This window comes from Apium graveolens, chromosome 10, assembly GCF_009905375.1.
Source record: "Apium graveolens cultivar Ventura chromosome 10, ASM990537v1, whole genome shotgun sequence".
NCBI lineage: Eukaryota > Viridiplantae > Streptophyta > Magnoliopsida > Apiales > Apiaceae > Apium > Apium graveolens.
In genome coordinates, this window is record NC_133656.1 from 209,025,682 (window position 1) to 209,046,923 (window position 21,242).

General features: G+C 33.6%; 1 protein-coding gene and 1 long non-coding RNA gene across 8 annotated transcripts; one reads left to right on the forward strand and one right to left on the reverse strand.

Annotated features, from left to right (window-relative positions):
* The first annotated feature begins 3,095 nt into the window (after nucleotides 1–3,095).
* Nucleotides 3,096–15,494, forward strand: LOC141689736 (uncharacterized). Of its 6 annotated transcripts, XR_012562496.1 has the most exons (7): nucleotides 3,096–3,253; nucleotides 4,399–4,654; nucleotides 4,765–4,894; nucleotides 5,011–5,210; nucleotides 5,298–5,393; nucleotides 14,187–14,379; nucleotides 14,908–15,494. It is a non-coding gene; the product is annotated as an uncharacterized LOC141689736 (long non-coding RNA). The 6 variants fall into 6 exon arrangements; XR_012562498.1 differs by lacking the exon at nucleotides 14,187–14,379; XR_012562495.1 differs by lacking the exon at nucleotides 14,908–15,494 and having other exon boundaries at nucleotides 14,187–14,606.
* Nucleotides 4,309–7,305, reverse strand: LOC141689734 (glucomannan 4-beta-mannosyltransferase 1-like). Of its 2 annotated transcripts, XM_074494090.1 has the most exons (9): nucleotides 7,009–7,305; nucleotides 6,382–6,480; nucleotides 6,054–6,306; nucleotides 5,757–5,867; nucleotides 5,516–5,652; nucleotides 5,316–5,429; nucleotides 4,995–5,194; nucleotides 4,691–4,888; nucleotides 4,309–4,568 (listed from the first exon to the last, which is right to left on the reverse strand). In XM_074494090.1, exons 1-9 carry the CDS (start codon nucleotides 7,303–7,305, stop codon nucleotides 4,415–4,417), a joined length of 1,563 nt encoding a protein of 520 aa, XP_074350191.1. In that variant the 3' UTR covers nucleotides 4,309–4,414. The 2 variants fall into 2 exon arrangements, with proteins under 2 accessions (XP_074350191.1, XP_074350192.1); XM_074494091.1 differs by lacking the exon at nucleotides 5,757–5,867 and having other exon boundaries at nucleotides 7,009–7,140.
* Nucleotides 15,495–21,242: the final 5,748 nt, after the last annotated feature.

Here is a 21,242-nt window from a genome sequence, read left to right on the forward strand (position 1 = left end):
TATATAAAATTCACTTCGCCGGGATAAACAAAATTATACCATTTATCTAATTTTAAATACAAAATAAAGAAAACTACGTTGTATAGTTAGTTGGATTTGAAAAATCGGACTAAAATAAAATAATAAATATTATTCATCCCGCTAAAAACATTATATTATTGAATGGGACTATAACAAAATAAAAATTTGAAAGGAAATTAGTGGAGTCGATATAATGGCATCAAACTAAAATAAATTAATACATGTTATCCACTCGGTCTAAAATAAAATAATAATCACCTCGGGCTAAATTAAAAAAAAATATTAAGTATAATTAGCTGAATTTGATTGATATAAAGGGCCTCAGGCTAACATAAATTTTTTGTAATTGACACATAAAATTTTACTATTGATCCAGGTTTGAACATATTAAATTGACACAAATCTGAATATAGTTAGTTGGATTTGGACGGTTAACAGACTAATGACAATTCGATTGATATCACCTAAAATTTACCTTTAATTAAATATAATAATATTTCGTAAACACACCTATAATTTTTTCAATATAAATATAAATTTCAACAATTACATTATTTTTAAAACCGTATTATCACTAACTTATACACCTATGGGTGTATATTAATAAGTATGATCAAATCATATTATTAAAAATTCAAATAAATAAATTTCATAACTTAAAATATTTATTTCAAATTAAATTCAAAAAAAATGTAAATTAAAAATAATTCGTGCATCGCACGGGTTTTAGGCTAATATATAAATAAGTTTAAAGGACTTTTTATCCAAAATTTTGATAATGTACCTTCAAAACAATCTTAAAATTTAATGTAAACAAATTAAATTGACACAAATTTGAATATAGTTAGTTGGATTTGGTCGGTTAACAGACTATTCGTATACTATTGATATCAGCTAAAATTTACCTTTAATTAAATATAATAATATTTCGTAAACACACCTATAAATTTTTTCACTATAAATATAAATTTCAACCGTTACATTATTTTTAAAACCGTAGTATCACTAACTTATACACCTATGTGTATATTAATAAGTATGATCAAATCATATTATTAAAAATTCAAATAAATAAATTTCATAACTTAAAATATTTATTTCAAATTAAATTCAAAAAAATATAACTTAAAAATAATTCGTGCATCGCACCGGTTTTAGGTTAATATATAAATAAGTCTAAAGGACTTTTTATCCAAAATTTTGATCATGTACCTTCAAAACAATCTTAACCATTAATATAATTTTTTTAAAAGTAGTTGATCAGGATTATATCTTATAATTAGTGATTACATATTTTAATAATATTCAAAAATCTGGATGTAATATAATGTAAATAATCCTAGATAGAAATTATGAATTGAAATATGAGGATAGGTTCAAACAATCAAAAATATAAAGGGGTTATATTATTTTACTAATATTCATACACCCAAATATGATAAAATAATATAATCATATGATTAGATATTCTATTACATATAATTATATAATATACATCGTCAAAAATTAATTTAATTCAACATCCATATTTATTTTTTCAATATCTATACATATTTGTTGCAACAATATTGTAACAAACTATCCAAAATAAAAATAATATTACAACAACATCCAAAGTAAGAATATATATGTAAATTAAAAATTATAAAAATAAAACCATAAAATTATAAAAAATTAAACAAGTATGATTTTAAAAAATCGTACATCGAATGTACTATAAACTACTAGTATATATCAAAAGCAGGGGAGTACCTGCAAAATTTAGGCAAGAACACTTTAATGGAAAAAAAGATTTTAAAATTAACAAATACCATTTTAACTTTGGGAAAAAAGATGTGTAATATGTCTCCGAAATAACACCAAATACCTCAGGCCATCTCTAAGAGTTACATTGGCTAAATTTGGACTGATTTGGCTTCAAATCTACTCAACAACGGTCTATTGTCGTGTTCCAATTTAGGTTAATCAATAGTGTCGTCCTAAATTTACGCCGACCAAATCACCAACCTAAATTTTTTTAATAATAAAATATTATTTTTTTTATATTTTATATATTCGTTAATTTGTTTATTAAATATTATTATATATATTAAGTAGTTGTTAATTATATTTTTTTAATTTTCACTTATATATATAATAGTTAATTAATAAAAATATATTAGACACATTTTTTTTTCATTTTTCTTGTTTAAGTGTAATATTTTTCTAGTTTAATAAATTTATTAAGTTTGAAATTAATATGATCTTATTTATTCCGCGTCCAATTGAATTAATAGATATGTGAATTACTATCAACACATTAAAATAACAATATATTAATAATTGAAAAAATAAAATATTAATATATAAACTTAAACCAAAATTTAGACCAAAATGTTGGAATAGAGAGTTAGTCTCGGTCCAAATATAGGCCCAAAAACCTGACCTCTATTGGAGTTGACCTTTGAGTGATTTGACTATGTAAGTAAAATTAATATGTTCAACAACCCAATATTATTATTTAATATAATTAAATATAGGCCCAAAAACCTGACCACTCTTGGACTTAGACCTTTTCACACTGTTCTTACCCCAATATCTATTTTTTATACATTAAAAATTAATGTATCCCACCACTTCACACACTTTTTTTTCTCACGGAGACTCGTGAAGTGAAGTGACAACATATAACTAGGAACATTTTAATTTGCTAGAACAGAGTCAAGTTATTGTATTTAGAACCCGAGAGCATGGTTGTAAAAATCGGTAATCGGTACTAATCGGTTTAGGTACCGATTAGGGATTAATCGGCAAATCGGAGATTAATCGGAACAAAAATCGGATATATTTAAATATTTTAATAATATTTAATATATTTACCTTATTTATTATGAAATATATAAATCAAAAATAATTTATAAATATTAATCGGATTTTAAAAAATAGATCGGCCAAATATTTTTTAAGGATTAATCGGGGATTTTTTTTAAAATCGGGGATTTTTAGAACACTGCACACGATGCACGGTAGTAACAAATTAAAATTCGTTCCTATTTTTTTTCTAATTTATTAAAATTTAATTGTAGCCCAGCCCAATACTTTAAAAACGCACCCGACCTGCTAAGTTGAATCGCTAGTATATAACCGCACACCGATCAAATTCATAAACTGCGCACGGCGTCGCCACGAGCAACGACTCCATTCCCAAGGCGGCGGCGCCGTCGCCGGAGAATTTCATGCCAAACATCTGAAGGTGAACCTGCTATATCACTTTGTAATTTTACTTTCTTAAAATTTATTTCATCAGTTTACTTCCCATGCTAATATATTCATTTTGTCAGGTTAATATTCCTCTATTGCTGTGAAATTTAAGCTAATTTAGGCAATTTTGTAGTGTATATTTTCATATAAGACTTTAATTCGAGTCGTTAAAGGCCTCAAATATCTAAGTTAGCATAAGCAAATTTATTATTAAATGTTAATTTTAGTATCGGTTTTTCTACTGTGTGCCACATGATAAGCTCGAAAATTTATAATTTTAGGTCAATTTGATTGGTGGAGTGGGTATGAATGCAGGGGTCCACCACTATTTTAAAAAATGAACCAATCAAATTGGCTTTAACTGTAAGTTTTCACGTTTATCATGTGCCCAGAGCACATAATAGAAAATCCGTTTTAGTATTATTGATAATCATGTTGAGTACACATTGCTCGTGTTTTATGAGCAGCTATATTTTGAAATCAAGCTGTTAACTTCTATCAGTTTTAAAATTAGTATGTATGAATTTTTTTATTACAGTTCTTTCGAAACTCTCCTCTGACATAATCACATAGTTGTTTATTAGGTTGAACAATACATGTTTCAGCAGCATATAAGCACAAAACTTCTATCCGATTTTTACCTTTTTCTAAGTATGGTTTATCAGTGCAGTTTAAGGATCTTTCAAAAGGTTTGTGATTCGGTTTGATCTCGACCCAATCCGTTATCAACCCAGTTTATATATTTTGTTTTTTTTCAAAAGTTATAATTTTATATACGCCGAGTAGATGTATGGACAGTAATGTGTTTGCGTTTTTGTGTATTACCTTTTTTAGGTTTTATTATATTATTTTTTATACATTTAGTGATTGATCGATAATTAATTCTAAGGTATTTTCATTTGGCAATTGTGTGTTGTCATGGGATTTTCTTATCAGAGAAGTATCTCATTAGAATCTTTCAACATGATAATTATTGATAAAATGCGAATCTCTTTGCCGTTTATTAATGCAAATTTGAGATAACTTGCATAGCTTCCACACACACCCTCAAACAGAATACAAATGTATTTATTAGTAAAGATTATCATATACAGAATTTAACCGTTCCATTTTGCTTCCTTTTGGTTTTATTTCTAGACATTTACTTCGTGCTCTAGACAAATGTGCCAACAAAGCCAAACGCGATAGTAAAAAATGCCCCTGATTGCAAGAACAGATATATGAACATGTGATCGTTGCAATACGACATGTTGTAAAGGGCACAGTAGAACATGAAGATCCCCATTACAAGCTCCAGCTTATGGATCCTGCTCAAAACCATTTTATGAGTTACAGACAAGAATGGAATGAATATTATTGCCCATGATTAGCAGTTGGCTTGCACTGCTTTCAGGTAAAAAATAGTGAAGTAGCAGTAACTAAATAATACCTTTCTCCGCATCGGAATCTAGACCTGAAAAACCACACTTTGGATTTATTGATTTGGTTATTTGTGTTCCCTAGTTTCTCGGTTACAATCCATTCATTAACCCGGCTGGCTTCGAGGAGTCCAATGATGGCAGCCTTGGTACGATGAAGGGACATCACATTTTCGAACAGAATCCAGAAAACGAGCAAGTGCAGGGATCTGCTTGTCAGTATAACATTTGTATTTTTATATTAGTATAAATTCTAGATACTAGGATGACAATTTTTAAAAAAAAACAGGTTAACATTTTTTGAATTTGTATTACCTTGGAGTGCCTCCAGTGTTCAGCAGGGTGATGGTCGCTGGGATATATATTGCCAATGCCTTGGGAAAAGTGACTTCTGGGACTAACACGCATGCTGGAATTACGACGCAGTAGAAGATAAAGGTAACCCAGTGTGCGATTATCTTCCTAACGAAGAAGAATCCATACACAAGATGAATCTTCTTCCAGATAGAAACCCGCTGCATAATAAAAAAGGTAACTGTAATATTCCTCGATGTTATATTATAGTTGCATGTAAAATATAGGCTTTTGCTTTTGGAGTTACTAATTTTGGTGTAATAGGACCGAATCTTTTTTTACCGGGCAAAGCATGATTTCCCTTGTCATTTTCTTAAAAAGATTAGCTGGACCACATGACCAACGGTGCTGTTGAAATCGGTAAGCCTTAAAGGTGCTCGGAAGTTCATTCTTTACCTATAAAAGAATATTGAGATTATGAGTTTTGACCTTGCCACATCATCTGATGGAAGAATAAGAATTGATGTTGAATTAGAAATTACCGACACATCTCCTACAAAGACAAATTTCCAACCCTGTAGACTGGCTCTGACTGCTAGATCCATGTCCTCGACTGTGGTTCTCTCTTTCCATCCACCTGCATCCCTAATTGCTCGAATTCTCCACACCCCGGCAGTACCTGCCAACACAACAATCAAGAGCTTTATTAAAAAAATAATTTGGAATTGTTTTTACTTGCCAACAGGTTTATATAAAGTCTTATAGGTGGGGGTTTTGATTCACCATTAAATCCGAAAAATTGACATGTCGTGGAGCCCACTTCTTGTTCAACAGAGAAGTGATAGTTGAGTGACATCTCTTGGAGCCGGGTCATTAGACATTCATCCGCATTAACTAGATGAAATAATTTATTGTTATGGTGAAAAAAGGAGAAACAAAATGATATTGAAGCCTTGAAAATTCCAGACATATTAAAAAAAATGCAATGTGCTTAAAGGATCAGTTAGCCATATAACTAATTTCTCATATCTACGAGGTAAATTAGGAGATATACAAGGAAAATAGTGTCATAGGTCTTACCAAACTTCCATCTTGCCTGAACCATACCCAGATTTTCGTTCGCAACAAGATAAGTAATAGTTTTCTTGAGAAAATCGAATTCAGGCTGAAAATCTGCATCGAATATTACCACATATTCACATTCATTCACGTACTGCTTTTGTAATCCTTCTCGCAGAGCTCCTGCTTTATAGCCATTTCTATTGGCCCTATTCTCATACTTGATATTCAACCCTTGATCTTGATACTTTTTGCACTCTGCCATTACATTTTTCTGCATATAAAAATTATATTATGCAGCTCGCCTCTAACCCATTTAGACAAATATTAATTGAGCTGTATCCAGTACCTTAATTGTTTTATCAGTGGAATCATCAAGAACTTGCACAACTATTTTTTCCTGTGGCCATGAAAGTCCGCAGACAGCTCCAATTGAGAGCTTGTAGACCTAAGAAAAAGAATTTGAATATGTGGCAGATTTTGTTAGAGCTCAAATGAAGTGATAAATTAATCTGTATTGTTTCTGTGTTCTGTAACATCACCTATTCTGATGTAAAAAATTGAAGTTGTTAAGCCTAGGAAACAGTGACTTGGTATAATCTCAGTTAGGTCTATTTTATTAAAGTTGATATACGTGTATGTGCTGGGATGTGTATGAAGTTGAAATTCTTTGTGCTAGATATACTTGAATCAATGAAGTGCTTATATGTACATGAAGTAAATTCTTTTAATTTCCTTCCTTGAAGAATCTGCTGATAGTTTAAATATTAATGATTAATCCAGGTGCTGATTTTCTGTACTTAAAAAACCTCGTTGCTGGAAATAAGCAAATTATATGGATTGTGTATTTTTCAGTGATAAATTGTTTGAAATGAATGGGTCATAGAATTTTTCTATGTTTGCTTTATTATTTTAGAATTGATTTTCATACATATATATTGTTAAATGAAGCATACAAGAAGACTTATATTTTTACCTCACGTTCATTGTACATTGGTATCTGGACCAGGACTCTCGGATGCGTTCCATTTCGCTCCATATCTTCTAGCACAACATCCACCTCGTACTGTGCAGATCTTTTCTTCCCCAGCATTTTAACATACAGTATCACAGCTGTCATGTAAAGACGTTCGATAAAAAGCATAAGGGACATAGCCACACATGTGTAAAAGGAAAGATAAAGAAATGGCACAATAAAGTTCACGTGTAATTGCTCCCAAGCAGCACTTAGGCTCCCTGTTAGCTCAGGCTCATGGAAAACTGTATTCCTCATAGTTTCTGGGATGTGTTGTTGAAAGTGAGGCTTAAAGGAGAAAGGAGAAAGGAGAAAGGAGAAAGGAGAAAGGAGAAAGGAGAAAGGAGAAAGGATATGGAGAAAAATGAGGAAGATGTGGTTCTTTAGAGATGAGAGCAAAGGATAACTACTAAGTGCTTCGGATGGGTATTGTGCTTGGGCGGATGCATAATAAGCTTTAAGTAGGAAAGGTACAAGGTAAAGATGAGGATGGATTATAAAAGAGGCGTGTACCACTGAAATTGAAGTAAGAGGCGTGTACCACTGAAATTGAAGTCTGTGTTTCTAGGACACCCGGAGGGCATGCAAGTAATGATGTTGCAACGTATCAACATCTTAGCTGGAGATTTGGCATTTAGTGCTGACATTATAATATGGAAGCCTTAAAATCGCTAATCTAAGGTATTGCACTTGTTATATGTCTCCATCTCAGTATACTTATTACTGCATTAAAGTGTTTGCATAATTTGTAATGCTTTAATTATTTTAGCAAGTATACATGAATTAATTCACACAAAACTTGTGTTACTACCGGCAGAAGGATTTAACATTAACAAAGTGGTTTCCGCTCATAATTAATTAACTAGCATAAAAGTCTGTGCGAGACACGGGCCTATACATAAGTAGAAATAATTTCTCGTACAGACTGCGCAAATACCGAAATTATTTGTAATTAGACTGTCAAGAATAATTTTAAATTTTATCCTACATTTGTATAGTAATTTTATAATATTTGATAGTGTTTTCATTAACCTAATTTTTCTAGTTTAATTAGGTCGTATAATTTGGATAAATATCTATACTACAAAATATACATGATTATTTTTAATGCTAAAATGTTATTTTTGTTTTGAATGGCTCAAAATGAATTTATCAAATTAAATTCTGTGTTCGTATAATTGTTCGTGGATAACATGGGCATATGTGAACTCACCGTAATACATATTATTATATTTGTAAGATATGAAATTGGTCATGTATGTAATATCATACTCTTTAACATATTACAATATTTGTTAATTTTTAGTAAATGTCGTCCTTACAATTTTTCTTACCTCTTTTTTATTTATGCATATATACATATAAATACATAATACACTAAAATCAATTGTTAGTTTTTAGTGTACTATTTATTAAATAATACCTAATATTCTATTTAAAAAAAATTAATATATTTTAGCCAATTATTATTAAGAGTCGATAATGAGTATATTGATCAGTTATAATTTGGTTAATTACATGTTATAAAGTACCCTATTTTATAAAATCTAAATCTTTGTTAACTCCAAAATATATTATAATCAGTTTATTTTCAGTATACCATGCGTTATCAAATTGTTGATAACTATTTCAACGCAGTTATATAACTATCAAATTGGTTCTCTGGCTCTCTCTGGTTCGCTCTTTAAGAGGGTTCTCCCTTGAACCATACATATATATATATATATATATATAGGCAAATGGTCAAATAGAAATAAAAATTAAAATAGAAACTAGAAACACCTTATTTCACAAGACCCAACCCACTTCCCCTTCACTGCACCCCGACACTCCCAATATCATAATCCCCACTTCACTGCACTCAGTATCTCAAATCTCATCCCTAATCTGATCTCACCTCTACCGCCGCGGTCATCGCCCTCTTTCTCTGTAGCTGCCCTTTCTCAACCCTTCTTTCCATCTTCCCCCCTTCATCTTCCCCGATTTTTTATACCCTTCATCCTCTTGATCTTTTTTACTTACGGCCTCTTCCCCACTCTTTCCCCCTTCTCTATACACTTCTATATGCACTTAGTAATAATTGTGAATTTCGATTGAAGGTGGTGGTGATGGTGAGACCGGAGGTGTTGTTATAATGGCCGTATATAATTTATAATTATGTATCAATTTTTAGTGATTTTTACGAAATAAGTTGGTGATTTTTATAGCACATGTTAGTGATTTGTGTAATATAAAATATTGATTTCAACATTAACCTAGTATTTCAGTAATTTGTCTAATATAAATGATGATTTTAGTTTAATCTCGGCAGAGTTCGTAAGAATTGTGTGTATATATCGATTTGGGGTCAAATTTTAGTGATTTGGTGTATAAAATAATGAATCTGCGATTGATGAATGGAGGAGTGGGTAATTCGTTTTGTGTGTATATACTGTATATATATGTTCCGACTGTTGATAAAAAGGGGAGGATGCTGGGCCGCTACCAAAAGACAGGTGTTTGGTTAAATTTTGTAGGGCTAAGCTTGTTTCTATTTTTCTATTCTAGTGTTGTTTCAATTTGATCAGGACCCTATATATATATAGGGAGATGGTCAAATAGAAACCAACCTTATTCTAAAAACTGGAAACCAATGACAACCACTAATTTTATAGCTTCAATTGAATCTCCACCACACAAGTTTTATCTAATATTTTCTCTCTCCTCCCTCCAATTCCAACTGTCCCTCTGTACATCTATACTACGTAAGTACTTTTATATTTGTTTTTAATTTAATATTTTCATTAATCGACAAACGTTTTTTGAAATCCGACTTCGCTATATTTTTCTCCATCTCCAAATGATTAATTTGCATACCGTACTTGTTATATTCCGACGATAAATCACTATTTATACTTAACGTAATCACTAAACCGGAATTACTATAATTTCAGAACTTTCTTTATTTTAGTGATTCTCGTAAGTATAATTAGTGATTTATCGCTTTTCTCCTGTACCACACCTTTCTCCACCTTTCTCCTGGTATCCCATCTCTCTCCCCCGTCATACACCATTAATCTCCTAGTATACGTTTTTATCTTTTACACACAAAATACTGGTTTAGTGAATAACATGTGTAATATAGTAATTTTTTATCTTTTTCACTGTCCTCTTCTTCCACTTGTTCATTTTTGGTTTCTTGTTTGGGTTTCTTGTTTGGTTCTTGCTCTTGAAATTGATCTTGACTTTCTTGTATTTTAGTTTCTTCAAATTCCATTTTCTCATCAACATTATTTTGAATAGTGTGTTTTGTCTGTTTACAAAATTTAATAATTCAAGATATAGAAATTACTATCTAAAATTTAAATTGGAACTTAATTTAATAGTTGTTAATTTTTTAGGGTTCACCAATTTCTTAAATAGATTTTAAAAATATTTAGCTCTTTCTAATAATAAGAAATTAGTTGATAAACATTATATCTATTTAGGGTTTAGGGTGTAGGGTTTAGGGCCCTAGAGCCTAAACCCTAATTTAGTCTAGGAACCCTAGAAACCAGACCATGTAAATTTCTATGTACAATATAGTGATTACTATGTGTAATTTGGTGATTACTATGTACAGTTTAGTGATTGTCATCATACGATTTAGTGATTGAAGAGTATATCAGTATAAATATCATACCCACAACAACGTTTTGTCTCCCCCTTTTTAATTTCTTAGAAACCAGACCATGTAAACAGTGATTTCTATGTACAATATAGTGATTACTCTGTGTAATTTGGTGATTACTATGTACAATTTAGTGATTGTCGTCATACGATTTAGTGATTGAAGAGTATATCAGTATAAATACCATACTCACAGCAACGCTTTGTCTCCTTTTTAATTTCTTTTTCTGCTCTCGGACATTTTCTAGTATTATTTATTTATTTATTTGGGTTTAATAAAATCATAGCCCACATAAGTGGACCAAGCCCAACAAAGTTCAATATCTCTATCTGTTCCCTTTATATTATTAGTTAAATTAGCTAAATTTTAGTGATTCTTGTAAGTATAATTTTATCGTCGGAATATAGCACATATGGTATTTATACAGATCGTTAAACATAATCAATATAACACCACCACCTATCTCACCGTCATCACCATGACTGTAACAGCCATAATATCAAATAGAAATCATTAACTTTAACTATTAATACAATAATTAACATATGTAGAGAGGTGGAAAAAGAAAAAGCTCAAAAATAAAAGTTCAGAAAATATGAATGGAGGAATATGTGTCGTAAATGAAAAGTAACGAACATGGATGATGGTAGTAACGAGGGGGTGATGGTGGTGGCAGAGGTGACGATGATGGTATGGTGGAATAATGAGGTACGTTTGAATTGAGGGATTTTGGGGGAAGAGTCGGGGGATAAGGTATAGGGAATTAAAAGTAAGGTGGGTCAGGGTGGATGGTACTAAAGTAAAGTGAGGTGGGCTGAACCTTAGTTTCCAGCTTTTATTTTAAGGCCGTTTTTATTTGAACAACCCCCTATATATAGAGAGAGCTGGGCGAGCTGGATTCAGTGGAGACCAATATTATTTGGAGACCCGGGAGACCTATATAACTGCCGTTAGATTTTGTAAGATTGTGCGGTTAGAAATGAATGCAAAGTGAGAGACAAATTAATACTTATAAACCTAAGTCAAAAATATAATGTAACATGTATATAAATATTATGTGAAAAATATATTAAAAAAATTGAGTGCTGAATTTTATAAATAGAGTGTAGTAGTTTAAATTATAAAGTGTAGTACATTTAAACCTAAATAAAAAAAATAATGTAACAAGATTACAATCTTACATTAAAATTTTATTTAAAAAAATAGAGTGCAAAACATATCGTACAACTTTATAAATAGAGTGTAGTACTTCAAATTATAAAATTTAGTACTTTTAAATCTAAATAAAAAATATAATGCAACATGCAGAATAAAATATTATGTGAGAAAATATATTAAAATAAGTGCAAAACATATTGTAGAACTTTATAAATAGAATGTAGTACTTAAATTTATAAAATGTAATACTTTTAAACCTAAATAAAAAATATAATGCAACTTGCAGAATAAATTATTATGTGAAATAATATATTAAAAAAAATGAAAGGCAGAACATATTATAGAATTTTATAAATAGAGTGTAGTACTTCAAATTATAAAGTGTAGTACTTTTAAACCTAAATAAAAAATATAATGCAACTTGCTGAATAAAATATTATGTAAAAAAAACATATTAAAAAAATAGAGTGCAAAACATATCGTAGAACTTTATAAATAGAGTGTGATACTTAAAATTATAAAATGTAGTACTTTTAAACCTAAATAAAAAAATATAATGCAACTTGTAGAATAAAATATTATGTGAAAAAATATATTTAAAAAATAGAGTGCATAACGTATTGTAGATCTTTTACAAATAAATTGTAGTACTTTAAAATCTAAATTAAAAAGTATAATTTAAAATAAACAAGTAATATGTGAAAATTATATTCAAAAATAGAATTCTAATATATAACTTAGCCTAATAAATTTTATAATGTAATATATTTAATATAGAGTAAATGACAAAAAAAAGTTTTTATGCATAAATTAAAAGTTTTTATAGATAAAAAAATTTATGTGGAATAAGGAAGAAAGAACTACATATATGTAAAGTAGGGGCCGTTAATTTTAGGTTTTATTTTATACACATGTAATGTAATCTGAGACCTTCTTTTCATCCCATCTAACGGCCTATAAACGGGACTCCATGTCTCCAAATAAAAAACGGACTCCACTGAACTTTTGTCTATATATATATATATATGATAGATTAATGGATAGGATCGACCTAAATCCATATCTAATTCATTTATTGTTCTGATCGTCCCTATCAGATCGTTATGGATCGTGTTCTGGGTCGGATATTTTTAAGGTCAATCCGTATCCATTTAAATCAGTCTGGATTAAATCGGATATCCGATCAATTGACAGGCCTAATTGTGAAGTTCCTGATCCTCAGCGTTTATATGCTCAGTACAGAGGAATTCCTGTCACCGGATTAATTAAATTGATACCTTGATTGGTTTGAATCTATAACGACAACTGCTAATCACTATAATAGTAGTAGCCTGTAACCAAACTAAAAGATACCTAAGCTTAAAAGCTACAGATACATTAATTGAGTGAGATTCTAGAGCTCATTTCCCAGTTCTGAATTAATTGGGTGAGATTTTCCGCAAAAGCATATTATTAGTCTGTCTGTAGAACTGGCTACATCTCTGACACCATAAGGTGGACTGAAAATTCGGGTTGAGGTATAAGTTAAGGTCACTATTATGAGCAGTAATACACCATAGTTATATATATTAATAGTTCAGTAACTTAACAAGGGAAAAGTGGGTGAATTCTTAATTTAGGCAGATAATGAAGAAGAATCCTTATCAAGGAAATACTCAATTGAAATCATTGGCAGGTGACTGACCTAGATGCAGCTGAGGTAGTGTCACAGAGCATGTCGAGTTCTTGGATGCTTCTTAAAAAATGTACCTAATGCAAAGTAATCAAGTCCTAGTACTGAAAGCACTAGCATTACTTTAGGTTACCTCCTTATTTAATTGTTAAATTTGCAGAATTTTAAATTTCGACCTTAAGAACTGTGTGTTAATTAGAAGTTAGTATGCATTCAACTTACTTAGATTTCTTTTTTTTGAACCAAACTTATTTAGATTCTTACTGTCACAGATAAGTCCAGTGTCTTCATCCTGCTGAACTTTTTCTGCCCTGGTCTGTATACTTACGCTGTAGGGTACAGAATTACGTGATTCTTATTTATTTGTTTCATCTATATCGATATTAGCAATATTCAGTTTATATGTGAATTTTTTGATTCAATTATAAAGTCTGATGAGCTACTAGCTGTTTAAGAAGAGAATAACTCAAAATCAAGTCATCATGACTAGTAGGTTACTCTTGAAAATTATGAATTATGTTTAGTTTTTCATCTTGATATCTGTGATTTATATGTCGTGCTTTAACTTAACTTAATAGTGAATAGACATCTCAATACTCTTTCTCACACATTGCTCACACAATGCACTATTCATTTTCCCGGGAAATGGCTGGTGTTAAGGAATCAACAAATTCAATGCTAGAAAGAGGGGCGGGAAGTAATAAAAGGAAATGGACAGAGTATGAAGATGAAAAACTAGTTGAAGCTTTGATGGAACTTCTGAATGCCGGAAATTTTAAGGCAGACAATGGGTTCAAACCTGGATCTCTGACCTTTCTTGAGAATTCACTGCAAACCAAGCTTCCCACAGCAGGTATACAGGGAAAGCCTCATATAGAGTCTGGAATGAAGACATTGAAAAAAGACTTAATTGTTGTGTATGATTGGACTATATATGTACTCCCTGTTACCGCGAGTAATCGTTAAGATCAAGCAGTAGCTGTGTAAGCAAGATTGTTTATAGTTATACGTTGGAAACAGACTCTTACTAAAAATGCAAATAGTTTGTAATGATGTGTAATTTATAGATGGTTTGTGCAAGGTGCAAAACTCAAACTAATTAGAGTACACCAAATTAATATATAATTTATAACAAAGTCGAAGTTTAAAAGATTATGTGAAGCCTGATGTTTGGGTCAGATGATCAAATTATTGTCAAGTTTAGTGTTGAGAATTTGATGGGTATGCACCTGATGAAAAAGTTTAGATCTTTATTCAAAAAGAGCCTAATTTTAAAATTGTAATGCATCATGCATATGTTTACTCCCTTGCTTCATCACTGAGTTGTCTTGGTTCTGAAACTATCCACAAAAAGTTGTTGAATACTCTTTTGCCTATGCAGTTTCATCCAGGAGCAGCTAAATGGTAGAACACTGCTATAACATTCTTCAAAGAGCTTCCTATTATCTTCGGAAAAGATAGAGCAGCCAGAAATTTGGCTGAAAATCTTGAAGATGTTGTAGAAGAAATAAACACGGAAGCTGCTGATGAATTATCTCTACAGGAGGAAATGCAACCGACTAACCAAGCACACATTCAGATAGTCAACTAGAAAAAAAGAAGGAAATTTGGATTCTTTGTTGGAGGCTGTCTATGCTGCGTCGGACTGGATTGCTAATCAGTTTGAGGCTTCCACTAAATTTACTTATTGCAGCAGAAGAAGAAATGATGTTGAAAAAGAAGCAGTTAAACCAGAAATTTCGAAGATTCCAAATCTTGAAGTATTGCAGAAACTTCAAGTCGCAAAGAGAATAACCAAAGATGAATATCTTGTGATGCTGTTTTTTCAGTACATGCCTAGGAATAAATCCTATTTGTTAATGGTATTTTAAGCAACGACATTTGAGATCAAATTGTGTTGTTAATCTCTCTCGTTCCCTTTTAATAACATCTGATGAAAAAGTGTTCAATACCAGTTTTTATTTTTTATTTTTGTTGTGTATGAAGATATTTTTTTCCTTAATCACCCCGGATTCTTTCATGAATTTATCTTGAATTGGGATCTTTCCCAACTAATTTAACCTTATGGTTCTTCTTGAATGTATTATATACAGTTTTTTTTTGATAAATTCGTATTTGCATTAATTAACACGTCTAGGAGTAAGGTTACAAAGAATAAAATCAGGAGGTACATGAAGCCACTCCTGTGGATAAGCAGCCTGCGAACAAAGATAGTTAACACTTTCTCATATTGTTTAAGGAACTCTTTACAATCTTGCACAAGTGTCAAAAACCGATTTTTCTCGACTATTGTGAATGGCATCCACTAATAGCTTGGCATCTGATTAAAAAATACACTTGTTCGTACTCCACTCAACGCTTCAGCCTCTCATGCAATTCACAATAGCTCTTGCTCGAATAAACTTACCCGTCATCTAGCACCATGCAGCCTACTCCCACGTATTCATTCCCAAGTCTACATGATGCATCTACATTTATTTTCACCCATCCCTCCGGAGGTTTATACCACTGTCTAGCACTCGGCTGTGCAGTAGCTAGGGTTTTACCAAACAATCACGGGGTATTCACTAGTTCTATAAATAAAATGATCGTGCCAAGATTATTGAAAAAGTTCATGTTCATTCCATTCATTTAAGGAACCAAACAACTCAAGAGAAAGATATGGCCATTCCATTACCAAACATGACCCCAACCACAGGGTATGTAATTCTTTTTTAACCAGTGTATTAAATCTCTTCAAACAACAGTCAATTTCAAATTTCTCATGTACTAACGTAGTTCAGCAGGGTGGTTTAACATTTTTGTTTGCCAAATTTGAGGAATTGTTTTGATTCAAATTATCAAAAGTTTTGAAAATATAATTAATACAATGCTAATTTCATTTAAGTTAAGCCGCTGAACTAAGCGTTTCCTGCCCATTATCCATGGGTGTATTCATCTTAGATTTTAAACTATTGACAATAATTATAGATTTTAAAAATTTTGTGTTAATTTTAATTGATCGTGAGTTTTGATGAACTTGATAGAAAATTTTAGAGGGGTATATTCAATCAAGATTATAAAGGATTTTTTGGATTCTTGAAATCAAGACGTATTCAATTTGGATTTTAAAAAATTATTTGAAATCTGATGGTATTCAATATAAATTAAAAAAGTCTTTTAAAATCTGAGTGTATTCCATTCAGATTTTTAAAAGTGTACTGAAATCTGACGGTATTCAATTAGGATTTTTAAAAGTCCATCAAATTCTGATGGTATTCAAAAATCCGTGGTTTTTTTTTATTTGAAAAAGTTGAGTATTTTAATGAATTTGCTAATTCATTTTTAATGTTTTGAAATTTTCTTTAAAATACATGAGATTTTGAAGAATTTATGGAAAACTTCACAAAATCAGCAAGATTCTGCAAGATTTTTCCATCAACTCTGTCAAAATCCACGAACAATTAAAATCAACGAAAATCTTCCAAAATCTATGGATTATTATCAATCTTTTAAAATCTGAAATGAATACTGTTGACGGAGGAATTTGGTAACAACAAAGATTGAGGTTTCTCGCCGGAATTAAGATCTGTGACGGTGGTTCTTTGTCGGAAGCCTAAACGGTATGTGGTTGATTGTGGTTGTTTTAGGCTGAGATTGATCAGAGTAAGTGGTGGCTCTCTTATCAGCTCTCAACTTCTTACCCTCTCAATGTGCCTACGTACCCTTTATATAGGGATCAAGCCTGACGTAGTTCTCGTAGAACAAGAAGTCTAACGCGTTGAGACTTCTTACTCTTAAGCCCAATAGAAGCCCATCCGATATCCATCTTCCACTAGCTTTAGGAATGTCCAACTATGAGGCCCAACCGCGAAGGCCCAAGGCTCGTCCGTAATCGTAGGACTTCACGGATAGTGCATCTCCCTGCGCAAGGATAACACTCCGCTACAGCTATCTCCCTTGATTTACGAACGCAGGTATAGCCACGGTTCACCCCAAGTGCCAGACGCGTCCCTGTCCCCCGAATGAGGATAACCCACCAGATAGCAGGACAGGTGATCCCAAGCTCTTGGGTGCAAAGTGCAGGATGACTCCAAAGTTCTCCAACGAGGACACCCGTTGAATACAAGAACAGAGCTCCCAAAGCACACACCAAAGTAAACCCCACATCCCCAACGAGGACACCCGTTGAATACAGGAGGAGGCCTTCAATCATCAGGTACACCCTGGAGGCCTTCAAGCTTTTCACGGACATCCCCCTCCTTGACCGTCTCAAGGAGGGAATTCTTCAAAGAGTACCTGCAACAAATATGTTAGTAAAAATACCTCTTCATTGCTCCTTTCCATGCGTGCTTTGTCCTGAGCTCATCCTTGAGAATGCATTTACCACACAGAGGACGCGTCCTAAGACATTGGGCGCGTCCTGACCTTCATGAAACCTGCATTGTTTTTTCCAACAACTACTTCTCACAACATTCCATAGAGACAGGACGCGTCCTCACCCTCTAGGCACGCTCTACACTAGGTAGGTGCCTCTAAACCTCCTTTCCGCAAAATTAGTCTTTATAAACATTTCCACAACAAGTGGGCGCGTCCCACGCTCATGGGCGCGCCTTCTCCTTTCAATATCTTTCTCCCCATCTCTTAACACAACCCAAGGTACAATCTACACAATCATGGACGCGTCTTAAGACTAGGATGCGTCCTCCCCTCATGTGTTGCGGCCTAAAACCTAATCCTTCATCCTTTTGTCCCAATTCAATTCCAATTGACCCGTACTTGACCCGAGACGATCCAGTACCAAATTTTGGCTATAACAACTACCCCCCAAATTCCATTTGCAGTTAAAAAACAAAATTGGAATTTCTTTTCAAGCGAAATTTGGCTCAAAACATGTGGACGCGTCATGACAGGAAGACGCGTCTTACTTTCACCTTCTGCATGTGTTGTGCAGCTGTCATCCTTAGGGTCGTCCTTCTTCTATAAATACCCTAGTGGTACCACACCACCACTACCATCTCTTTTTCTCTCTCATACAACCGCCATTGCCACCTTTTCAAGCAGGAGTTTCGAAGTCCAAATTCCGGTGATCTATCCAGCCATTTCCCTATTTCTTTAGCTGAATCCAACCGCCAACTCACAAGGTATACAAATCTTCTTTTACTTTCCTATTTAATTAAGTAAATTGAGTTTAATAAGCAAAAAACCCGTTCATATACTTCGAGTTCCATACACCATTCTTTGCTCTCCTTGTATGTATATGTGTATATATCTGTAACTATAACATATTTTGCTTCCCTGATCTCCCAATTACATGTTTCTAGGATTTCATCATATTTCCCCCAAATAGTTAACGGTCGATTAACATTCCGCTATTATAATTATGTAGGACGCGTCTTCCTGTTAGGGCGCGTCCTGTACCTTCTAATTTAAGACATGTTCAAGTTGTCCCAAACAAAGGTAATATAGGACCAAAGGTTTATTAGGACGCATCATTATAGCACACCCCCCTGCGGTAGATTTTCAGGACGCGCCCTCCCAATATCCTTCTTCCATCCTTCCTTTTCTTTTCTTTTTTTTTTTTTTTTTTTAAACATGGACGCGTCCTCAAATTTTTATTCATTCTTTTGCAGCTGGAGGACGCGTCTTCTTCTTCACCATTTCACCCGTTTAAAGCACTCAACAAGCGTATTGGAACCTATTCCCCACACCTGATCTCTTTTAAACCCGACTTTCCCAACATCCACAGGACGAATTCCTTCCTTAGAGCAGAAAGACGCGTCTTCCGTTCTCTTAAATCAAAAAACTCAATAATGTCTTATTCTAGCTCTGACTCCATGGACCATGTTCCCATAATTTCAAGAATGGAAAAGAAGGGAGTCAAAAGGCAAAGAACTTCAATTCTCCATTCAAGGGCTGCCATTGAAGATTGGACGGACGACGAAATTATCCCTACAACAAGCCACAAACCTCAAGGAATGGCTATTTCTGATATGGACGCGTCAAACACACAGGACGCGTCATCTTCCCAGGGCGCGGCTCCTTCCGAGGACTTGTCCCCACACAGTGTAAGCGAATTCGAAAGAAGGATTCCTGACCCTGAGACGTATCCCGTATCTCCTCAAAAATCTGATCCTCCCCTAGAGCATTGGGAACCTTCAGATGTGGAAATAGATTGTGACTGGGCGAGGCTCGGTACCCTTACTGAAGCAGAGAAGAACGCCAGAAGGAAAAGAGAGGGTAAGCTGGCATGCGTAGCTCTTGACTCAACTGCAACCGACTGGGAAATTCAATGGCACATGAAGTACTATGACATGGAGGGCATCTGGGCGCGCCCTCTTCGAACCATGAGGCCGCATATTTTTAACGTCGGGAATCAAAGGATCCCCCGAATGGTGCTTACTCCAAAGCTGATTTCCCTAGGCGTGGGTGCGCCCTTACATCCATACATTAAGAGAATTCTGAAATGGTACGACGTGGCTCCAGTCCAACTATCACCAAATTCATACAAACTAGCCTGGGCTCTGTACATTATGTACCATAACTTGAGGCTGGGCGCGCCCTCAATGAAAGAGTTCAGCTTCTTTTACAGCATCAGGAAATCAATTCCCGGGTATCATTTTCTGGTTGTCAACAAATGGTTGAACAACAAAGGATTTAATGAAGGCAAAATTAGCCACGAGAGAGACTGGAAGGAACCATTTTTCTACATTTATGACGTCAAAAGGACGCGCGTTCGCTTCAATTTGGAACCAAGTGAGTTCAATGTTCTGGACGCGTCCTTCCTTTCAGGACGCGCCTTCCCTTTTATAATCCTTTTTCTTTATCTTCCTTGTTGTAACCGATCATTCCTTCTTTTAGACAAAAGGACCCAGAAAGAGCTTACGGGAAAGAAGAAGAAGAGAGCAGAGAAGGTTTTGCAGTATGCTGAAAAACATTTCAACCTCAGAGACATGATTACCGAGGAGAATTTGAAGAAAATAGGAGCCTTGTCCCCACGGGTGGGTTCTCTCTGCAAATTTCGAGATTTTCATAATGGGAAACCCATCCTCACCGCTTCTGAAAAATCCAAAGGGCTCCAAGCCACAGAAATTATTCAGCCAGACGTCAACAAGAAGGTGGATTTAGAGCAAGGTAAGAAATCATTATACATAAGACGCGTCATGGCTTTAGGATGCGTCATATTTATGCTCACTATTTCCCTTTAGTTTAGCATGATTTATAAACGTTACTTTATTTATGCACTATCACCTTGGGCGCGCCCTACCCCCCGGGCGTGTTCCTTTATTACAGAAAATGTCTTAGGCAAGACACGTCACTTCTTTAGGACGCGTCATCCTCACAATCATCTATACATCTTTGCATTTTTCTATCTGTCATGCACGTAGACCTTTATATTATGGTATGGGCGCGTCCTAATTACAGGACGCGTCTTCTTGTACATAACTAAACCTCTTTTATGTTTACATCGCAGATATGGCCTCACTCCCCAAAGGATTTGCAATTGGGGCTTCCAAAAAATTAAGGGCAAGAAAACAGGCTCCTACGAAGGTCGATTCAAAGGCAAAAACCCCACCTCCTGTTGTAACTCCTTCTCCTCCTCCTAAGATAATCGACACCACTGTGCTAGACATTCCCGAAAGGATGGAGGACGCGCCCTCTAAGCGTCAAAAGGTTGTTCCTGATGACCAGTCTTTCGTTCTCAGATACCTGGGCGCGTCCTCTGTTGGGGATTTC